Source organism: Gymnoscopelus microlampas (assembly GCF_963454915.1).
Source record: "Gymnoscopelus microlampas genome assembly, contig: SCAFFOLD_167, whole genome shotgun sequence".
NCBI lineage: Eukaryota > Metazoa > Chordata > Actinopteri > Myctophiformes > Myctophidae > Gymnoscopelus > Gymnoscopelus microlampas.
This window is the reverse complement of record NW_028155563.1, coordinates 41,964-52,313: the sequence shown is the minus strand read 5'-3', so window position 1 is coordinate 52,313 and position 10,350 is coordinate 41,964. Positions and strand designations below refer to the sequence as shown.

Here is a 10,350-nt window from a genome sequence, read left to right as displayed (position 1 = left end):
TATCGCATCAAATAAGAACTGTGTTCCAGAAATAAACAAATGATCCCGGCGGTTTGACTCTTATGGATATGAAGCATCAACTGACGGTGAGAAAACGATAATGTTACTTCCGCCGAATTAGTAACATTTTCGCCAGAAACAGACCGTATCAAATATAAGTGACTGACTATCATAAACGATACAGAACCTCCTCCCTGACAATATCGCCGAGACAGTTTGTTTATTTTTGGACCACAATTCTTATATGAGACGATTCTAAGATGACCCATTGTTATTCTCCATAGAGACATGACTTTACGAACCAGGGGATGAACGAGTGACGTCCCGACTTCTGTACTCTATTATGTTTGTGTTTTCTGACAACAGAAACTATACAAAGTCATGTGATGAACCGCCCACACTAATTAGGACTCCCTCTTCCTTTGGTGTGGCGACTAAACCCTGACCTTTAACCTCACAAACACTATGTCTATAAACCAAACCTTAACCCTAAACCCTGACCTTTAACCTCACAGGAACTATGTCTATAACCCTAAACCCTGACCTTTAACCTCACAGAAACTATGTCTATAAACCTAACCTTAACCCTAAACCCTGACCTTTAACCTCACAGAAACTATGTCTATGAACCTAACCTTAACCCTAAACCCTGACCTTTAACCTCACAGAAACTATGTCTATAAACCTAACCTTAACCCTTTACTATATAACCTATAGTATTTAAAAGCTGAATGGACACACATGTATTTCATCCTCTCTCCGCCAGGGGCAGCGATGACTCTCTGCTTCTCTGAAAACACACCCAGGTGTTCTGTGAAAAGACAATAAACCAATAAGAATCAGAATGTATTAACTGTGTGAACATGTTAACACTTTAGAATAACCTTCCCTTATAATAGTAAATTAATTCCCAAATGATTAGTTAATGTGTTATGCATGACTTGTTAAATGTTTGTTAATGGTTAAAGGTGTAATAATTTAAAACCATGCTATAAATAGTTAATAGATCATGAACAAGTTATTAGTAAACTAGTTAAAACTGCAACTACAGTAACCATCAAAGTAGAAACAACCTAGTCCATTCAAACAACATTTGACCGATACTTTGTCAATAGTGTATCTTAGAAGGAAGGGCAGCTCAGTTGGTAGAACACTCTCCTTTGGACCACAAGGTTCTGTCTTTGATCCTGATAGTGATGGAATGATCAGTGTTTTCAATGAACTGAATCGTTGTGTTCAGTTCACTGAAATGTTGTGTTCAATGAACTGAATCATTGTGTTCAGTTCACTGAAATGTTGTGTTCAATGAACTGACATGTTGTGTTCAATGAACTGAATCATTGGGTTCAGTTCACTGAAATGTTGTGTTCAATGAACTGAAATGTTGTGTTCAATGAACTGAATCATTGGGTTCAGTTCACTGAAATGTTGTGTTCAATGAACTGAATCATTGGGTTCAGTTCACTGAAATGTTGTGTTCAATGAACTGAATCATTGGGTTCAGTTCAGTTAAATGTTTAGTTCAAATGATTAGTTCAGAGTTTGGCTGCATTATGTCATCTCTTCACTTCCTGACTGAATCACCTGAACGTCCTCTCAGGCTATGGGATCTAAACTCCTGCAGGCTGAATGGTCCAAACTCCAAACCCCCCCCAGTGTTGTCTGATACAACAAATCATTTAATTATTCAATTTGATTATTAGATTCTTATACGAAATGAAGCAGAAGTCACATGATAATGTGAATTCACGCGACCGGGATGTTTTACCAGGCTAGTTGTTTCACTTCTTACACAAGCATGTTGTTTTGTGTATGTTTTATAGTTTTATATTTACAAAAAAATATAGTTAAAAGAAAGAGGGAGTGAACTTGGGTGTGTGGGAGGAGTCTAAAGATCGTCATTGGTTGTCGGCACCAGAATACGACCTGATAGAAGAAGAGAGAGACAGTTAAAACACACACACAAATAAATCCTGTATTTCTACATAACATGCATAAATGACAAATCACAAATAAATCCTATGTGTACTGTATTGTGTATTTTTCCATAAAATGCATTAATGTACACACAATAACACAACAACACAACAACACAACGTTAGGGTTCAGTCATCAGGGTCACATGTTGCATCAGAACTAATGTGAACATTTGACTCTTATTTAGGACTAAATGTAACACTGATGTATTAAAGCTAAATGTGACAACATAGAACACACTTTGACCTCTAACTAGGTCTTCTAAACTGGTCTAAACCGGTTCAGGTTCTAAACTAATATAAACCAGTTTAGGTTGTGGCTTTACATGTTTGTTTGTTTGTTTGCATTTCTGTGAGGGTTCCACATGTCATGTGATCCTCTGTTGATCTGACCTCATATCTTCCACTGGTAGTATAATAATAAATGAAACATGTTAATGAAATATTTTAATGAAACATGTTAATTAAACATGTTAATAAACATGTTAATTAAACATGTAATAAACTTGTTAATTAAACATGCTAATCACCTCGTTTCTTCCACTGGAAGTAGATGAATCCAGACAGGAACCAGACCAGACCCAGAACCAGACCTGATGCTCCCATGGCCACCTTGTTCTTCACTGACTCTGACATGGAGAAATCTGTCAACACAAATATTATATTATAACAATGATATGATATGATATGATATTATTACAGTAGATTAAAACACCTTGTTCTTCACTGACTCTATGGAGTCATCTGACAATAATATGACAACAACTAAACAAACACAAAGTGTGATATAAGACAGAGTACAGTACAGTTAAACTGTACAGTAAACACATTTCAATAAAGTCAACTATATCAGTGGCCAACTACTGAAGTCATGTAGCAGCCAACTATGTTTTATTGTGTATAATATGTTTAGTACAGGTAGCTAACATGTGGAAGCAGCCATTAATCACTGCTGTTCCTAAAGGTAGAAACAATAAAGGTCTGAATGACTTCAGGCTGATTGTCATTTCTCTCACAATGAACACTTTAGAGAAGCTCGTTGAAGACAGAGTTTCAAAGTGAAACTGAGACAGTCTCAACCCTAGATTTTTTATGGGTTGTGCTGTTTTTCCTTTCTGCAAAACATATGTACCTTCAGGTGCAAATAGAGAATAATACAGTAGAGAATACAGAATACAGTAGAGTACAGTAACTGACCCCAGTCCATCTTGATAGGCGCGGTCAGGCTGGGATGTTCCACCATGCATGTGATCTTCTCTCCTGATCTGTAACACACACACACACACACACACACACACACACACACACACACACACACACACACACACACACACACACACACACACACACACACACACACACACACACACACACACACACACACACACACGTTATTCTGCTGATGATGCAGAGGTGAGGCACCACGGTGCGTAGGTATTTCTATGTATAGGTGTCTGTTAGGTGTGAACCTGTGTGTGTACCGGTAGGAGTGGTACTGGTAGTACCAGTAGAGGTGTGTATTTCTATGTATAGGTGTCTGTTAGGTGTGTACCTGGGTGTGTACTCCAGGTAGGAGTGGTACTGGTAGTACCAGTAGAGGTGTGTATTTCTATGTATAGGTGTCTGTTAGGTGTGTACCTGGGTGTGTACTCCAGGTAGGAGTGGTACTGGTAGTACCAGTAGAGGTGTGTATTTCTATGTATAGGTGTCTGTTAGGTGTGTACCTGGGTGTGTACTCCAGGTAGGAGTGGTACTGGTAGTACCAGTAGAGGTGTGTATTTCTATGTATAGGTGTCTGTTAGGTGTGTACCTGGGTGTGTACTCCAGGTAGGAGTGGTACTGGTAGTACCAGTAGAGGTGTGTATTTCTATGTATAGGTGTCTGTTAGGTGTGTACCTGGGTGTGTACTCCAGGTAGGAGTGGTACTGGTAGTACCAGTAGAGGTGTGTATTTCTATGTATAGGTGTCTGTTAGGTGTGTACCTGGGTGTGTACTCCAGGTAGGAGTGGTACTGGTAGTACCAGTAGAGGTGTGTATTTCTATGTATAGGTGTCTGTTAGGTGTGTACCTGGGTGTGTACTCCAGGTAGGAGTGGTACTGGTAGTACCAGTCTCCATCAGACAGATCATCGGCAAAGGAGAGACCAGAGGTCAAAGGTTCTTGACCTCTCCACCAGGTCACCAGGATCACTTTAGGATAGAAGTCGTAGCTGCTGCACCTCAGCATGTGAGTGTGTTCACCACGACGAGGGGGAGTCTCTGACTTCAGCCTCACTTTGGGCTCCACTGGATAAATAAGATTATTATTATTATTATTATTATTATTATTATTATTATTATTATTATTATTATTATTATATCAGTCATAGGAAAATGTCATTATCATTAATAATTGTATAAATGAGATCCAAATGATCCAGAAAGCTGCAACACGTTTGATTTTCAATCAGTCAAAAATGTTCACGTTTGGCCTACAAAGCAACCAAAGGTATGACCCCCCCATATCTTCAAGCCTGATCCAACCCTTCAACCCCTCCCATAGCATTCAGACAGATGTCAGGTTCATTGTAGACCTGGCTTCATATAGTTTGTTGGTTTCAATGTACAGATTATTTATTTATTTGTTTGATATTATACTGTGTAGTCTGATGATAGGTTCTTGGTTTACCTATGATCCTAGATTACTATGTCTATGCATTAGATGTATTACCTTGTGTTTTCCTTGTTTACTGTAAATCACTCTGGATTAAGAGCGTCTGATAAATGACTACATTGTAAATTGTAACTTTAAATGTCAGTGTTTGGCCACAAGATGGCACCAGAGAACAACGTTTCATAGAATACTGTAGATTCTACAATAGTCTACAGTTTTCTACAACATAGAATGCATTTATATAATGTCATTTAAACATATTAAATCATTCACAGTTACACAGTGCTTTATATAAACAACAATAAACCAAGTAATATCATTTAATGAAAATCGTTCAAATGAACAAGAGTAGAAACAAACAAAACACATAATCCTGTAAAATATGACTAAAGTGATTAAAAACATAGAAAACAAACTAGTAAAGACAATAATTAAATATAAAACCAGGGTAAATGAAGTGTATAGAGGTGTGTTTTATCCTGCATGGTTCTTTTTAAAGTTCATTTATAAACATTCATCCTGGTGTCTCTATTTTAGGAAGGTCATTATATGTATAGAAATAGATCTATATGTTTCATTTATACTGGCTGTACCATGGTGACACCACATGTTGTGAGCTTGTAGATCTGCTATTTCCACTGTGTGACAGCGTGTTATGGATACAGTATAAATCAGGCTTAAGTGTTTAAGAGGATCTGAAATGTTTCTCAGAACATTAACTCATTCAAAACAGGAACATATCGGCTATTCAAAAATAGCAGATCTACAAGCTCATAGCGCGGCACCGAGTGCTGCGCTATGAGTTTGTAGATCTGCTATTTTGTTGTTTTATCGTGAGAATGTGTGCAAATATTAAATATTCATATTTTTAAAGCAAACATTTGTCAAATATAAATATGTTGTTCCAGGGACCCCCCAGAAGCAAAGATTTGAGTTACAAATGTTCACTTTAAAAATATATATATTCAAAGATTTGCACAAATTTTCACGATTAAGAAACAAATAGCAGATCTACAAGCTCATAGTGCGGCACTCGGTGCCGCGCTATGAGCTTGTAGATCTGCTATTTTTGAATATCCAAATAAATGTAAAATGACAGAGATGCGTCCCCGGATTGAATGGGTTAATAGATTAAGGAATGTTTTATAATCATTATCAGATCAATATTAACACCATTAATCATCTCTGAATAGAATGATTTATTATGATGTCATGTTATAGTTTATGAGGTGATGAGTGTTGAGTGCTGCTCTGAGATCAGCTCACCTCTCTTGTTCAGAACAGAGGAGTAGTAGATCTCAATGTTGTGTTTGCAGACTGCCTCTCGTTGTGCTCTGATCACAGCCAGTAGTCCAGGATCTTTATTCCAGCGCTCTGCGTTCTTCACACCATACTCAGTGTATCCAACAAACTGATCTACTCTACTGTCCCACCTGACCAGCTCATCACCATCGAAATTAGATGACTGTATGTACTGTATGTCCTTCAGCTCACTGGAGTTAAACACACAGCGGATAGCCGTATAGAGCACATATCCATCTGAAATAGATAATTACAAATGTCATTAATGTTCAGTTTTATTATCATGTATAATATCAACACTAGGCTGCCTGCCCCCCATCGGAATGTCTAAAACAGGTGTGTGTGTGTGTGTGTGTGTGTGTGTGTGTGTGTGTGTGTGTGTGTGTGTGTGTGTGTGTGTGTGTGTGTGTGTGTGTGTGTGTGTGTGTGTGTGTGTGTGTGTGTGTGTGTGTGTGTGTGTGTGTGTGTGTGTGTGTGTGTGTGTGTGTGTCTCACAGCCACAGAGTAATAGGAGGGGCGGGTTACTAGCAGTGGTGGAGAAAGTACTCAAATGTCTTACTTTAGTAAAAGTATCAATTCTGGAATATGGAAATACTCTGTTACAAGCAAAAGTCCAGAATTCAAAATATACTTGAGTAAAAGTACAAAAGTATTGGTATGAAAATATACAGAAAAGTACCAAAAGTGAAAGTAGCCTACTCATTGTGCAGCAGATCTACAAGCTCACAATGCGTTTGAACAGCCAAAGAAATCTAAAATGACAGATATGTGTTCCTGGACTGAATGGGTTAAACATCTTCATTCATGTTAAATATATCCAACCGTTTTAGTTATAATAACTATTGTGTTCATAGTATTCATGTACCTTTCACTGGTGGTTTCTTCAAGTCAGTGCGGATGTTGTACAGGTTGTGTTTGCACCACGCTTGCTGAGTCAAAGCTGCTTCATAAGCTGTTGGGTTGGTCATATGATCTACAAACGGAGGCTGAGGCTCCACCCCCTTCCCTTTGTTGAAGTCTGCATAGAACATCACTTCACCATCCAGTCCCTGCATCCACTCTTTATATGAGTCTTTAACTGTGTCTGAACAGACAGTGAGTTGAATGTGTTCATGAAACACTGTAGATAAAACAAAGATTAAAATAAATTCAAACAACAATCATCATCATCATCATCATCATCATCATGTTAAACTGGAGCAGAAGGGGAGCTATTGGAGCAGAAGGGGAGCTATGTGAGGATGCTCTTTGTGGATTTTAGCTCTGCATTCAACACCATCCTTCCCCACAGACTGGTGGACATACTGCGGGACCTGGGATTTCCACATAACACCTGCATGTGGATCAAGAGTTTTTTGTCCGACCGCAGCCAGAGGGTGAGAGTGGGCCGTCACACGTCCACCTCCCTCAGCCTCAGTACCGGCTCCCCACAGGGCTGTGTACTGAGCCCACTGCTCTACACCCTCTACACACACAACTGCACCCCCGCCCACCGCAGCAACATCATGGTGAAGTTTGCGGATGACACCACAGTAGTAGGGCTCATCTCCAAAGGGAATGAGTCTGCCTACAGGGATGAGGTGGGGCAGCTGTCTGAGTGGTGCAGAGAAAACAACCTGCTCCTAAACACAGCTAAGACCCAGGAAATGGTCATCGATTACAGGATAAATAAAACGGACATTCTACCACTGATCATCTATGGGGACTGTGTGGAGAGGGTGGCCTCCTTTCGCTTCCTGGGAGTCCACATGGAGGAGGGCTTGACCTGGACTGTGAACACCTCTGAGCTGCTGAAAAAGGCCCAGCAGAGACTGTACTTCCTGAGGGTACTCAGGGGTAACAACATCACACAGAGACTGCTGGTGTCCTTCTATCGTTGCTCCGTGGAGAGCATTCTAACGTACTGCATATGCGTGTGGTACAACAGCTGCACGGCAGATCAGAGGAAAAAGCTCCAGAGGGTCATTAACACAGCACAAAAGATCATTGGCTGCCCTCTGCCCTCACTCGAACACCTACACAGATCCCGCTCTTCCAAAAAAACACAGAACATTCTAAAGGACGATTCTCACCCCGGACATTCCCTGTTCCATCTGATGCCGTCAGGCAGACGGTACAGATCAATTATGTCAGGGACCAGTAGATTCTGCAATAGTTTCTACCCCACAGCGGTAGTCACACTCAATGCTGCTATGAAATGATATGCTGCTGCTATTCATGTTTCTTATGCTGTTTTGTTTTTAAGTTATGTGCAATGCGGGTTGTTCAACAACAGCTGGGATGACATATTAAGTGCAATAGGGGTCTGTGAAATGCAAGAAGTACTGTATGTTGATGCGTGTTTTAGCTATGTGTTTATTATAGATTGATGTTTTATATTGAGTGATTGATGCACTAATTGGTTGGCACTTTTAATTTCGTTGTACCTGTACAATGACAATAAAGATTTATCTATCTATCTATCTATCTAAACAGTCATGTTTGGTTCTAAAGGTGAATATTAGAAGTATCTTCCTGTCAAACATTTTATTCAACAGATTTAAATGTATTTATAATATTATAACACATTCATAATGGTTTATGTCAGGATATTCATAATATAATATAACGAAAGTGATTCATATAGAATCAGCTGTGTGTGTGCGTGTGCGTGTGCGTGTGCGTGTGTGTGTGTGTGTGCGCGCGCGTGCGTGCGTGTGTGCGTGCGTGCGTGTTAGTGATAATCTACCCTCTTTCTCTCCCTCTCTCTCTCCCTCTCTCTTTCTCTAAATATACTGTACATTTTAATAATATAAAAATAACAATACAAATATGCATGTATTTTATATAACAAGAGTACATCTATGAATGCATATTTTATATAATATAATAAGAGTAGATTCATAACAGTATTTTTAATATAATAACATAAATATAATGTACTTACTTCCTGGGATCGCTTTGACATGAAGTACAGAGGAGAGGATGAGGAGGGTGGCTGTAATCTTCATCATCACTGATCAAAACTGAACTGAATTTAATAGATGAGAATAAACACATCAGAATAAATACATCAGAATAAACACATCAGAATAAACACATCAGAATAAACACATTAGAATAAACACATCAGAATAAACATCAGAATAAACACAGCAGAATAAACACATCAGAATAAACACATCAGAATAAACACATCAGAATAAACAGATGAGAATAAAGACATCAGAATAAACACATCAGAATAAACACATCATAATAAACACATCAGAATAAACACATCAGAATAAACAGATGTTTACCTCAAGAGAAGTTCTGGAGTCTGAAAGAGAATGAAGGAGGACTCGTTCTGTAGTTCAGACACATCAGCCAATCAGATTAAAGATATGATGTTACATCATCTGTTTCCGGCAAGACGATGGTGGTGAATTTAGAAGAAAAACAATGTTAGAATGAAATAAAGACAGAAATATGTTTATAAAAGTAAAATGTTGTAATTCATTAAAAGCTTTCAGATGAGACATGATGAGAAGGTTAAAGGTTAAAGTTCATCACTTCATATTGAAGTGATTAAATAATCATTTAATAATATGGATGGAATATGGAATGCCAGGTATATGTACTCTAATGGTAAATATTAAATAATACTAATTCATTGGAGTCAAGTTAAATTAATTTCCCTCAAAACCATCAACATAAAATGCTGTGTATTAAGATGTAAATGTATGTAGATCAATGTAAATGTATGTAGATTTATGTATATTTTTGGGGTCATTTAGTTTTTCTTTGAGGACTATGAGGACCAGAATGAGATGGTCAAAGGGCCGGGTCCGGCCCCCGGGCCGTATGTTGTCCATGTGTGACTTAAACCCTCAATAGGCTACTTAGTAAACTTGACCTTGACCTCTGTACTTGGTTCACTCTTTTCTTCCCTCTACACCAAAGGGGGGTGCGTGCATCTGCATACCAGATTACATTTGGTACCTGATACTTGTTCCCCACAAAGGTTGTTACAGAGAACCATGTCCACACCTTTAACCGACAACTCCGGCTGCACCCCCATGCAGTGGTGTAAAGTAACTAAGTACATTTACTCAAGTACTGTAATTAAGGACACTTTTTAGGTATTTTTAAGTACATTTTTATTTCAATACTTGTGAACTTTTACTCAATTAAATGTTGAATTCCTGACTTTTACTTGTGACAGAGTACTTTTACATTGCAGTATTGATACTTTTACTTAAGATTTGAGTACTTTTTCCACCACTGCCCCCGTGTGAACTTCTCCATGAAGCAGCTCTGAAAGGAGAGACATTTCATGCACTGGAACAGGAAACACAAACATCCTCATTCCCTGAAACTAAAGGCTCTCCCTGTATCACTTTCAGGTGTAAAAGGTAACACAGACTCTGGTACTAAAGAATCTAATGATCCACAGTCT

The 10,350-nt window shown here is 38.6% G+C and overlaps 1 protein-coding gene across 2 annotated transcripts; it reads right to left on the bottom strand.

Annotated features, from left to right (window-relative positions):
• Nucleotides 1-547: 547 nt before the first annotated feature.
• LOC311041386 (H-2 class II histocompatibility antigen, E-S beta chain-like) lies at nt 548-9,344 on the bottom strand. Of its 2 annotated transcripts, none has more exons than XM_084086296.1 (9): nt 9,212-9,344; nt 8,857-8,940; nt 6,796-7,050; nt 5,895-6,167; nt 4,045-4,261; nt 3,174-3,241; nt 2,507-2,620; nt 1,870-1,926; nt 548-811 (listed from the first exon to the last, which is right to left on the bottom strand). In XM_084086296.1, exons 2-8 carry the CDS (start codon nt 8,921-8,923, stop codon nt 1,889-1,891), a joined length of 1,032 nt encoding a protein of 343 aa, XP_083942422.1. In that variant the 5' UTR covers nt 8,924-8,940; nt 9,212-9,344; the 3' UTR covers nt 548-811; nt 1,870-1,888. The 2 variants fall into 2 exon arrangements, with proteins under 2 accessions (XP_083942422.1, XP_083942423.1); XM_084086297.1 differs by having other exon boundaries at nt 8,857-8,935; nt 9,212-9,311.
• Nucleotides 9,345-10,350: the final 1,006 nt, after the last annotated feature.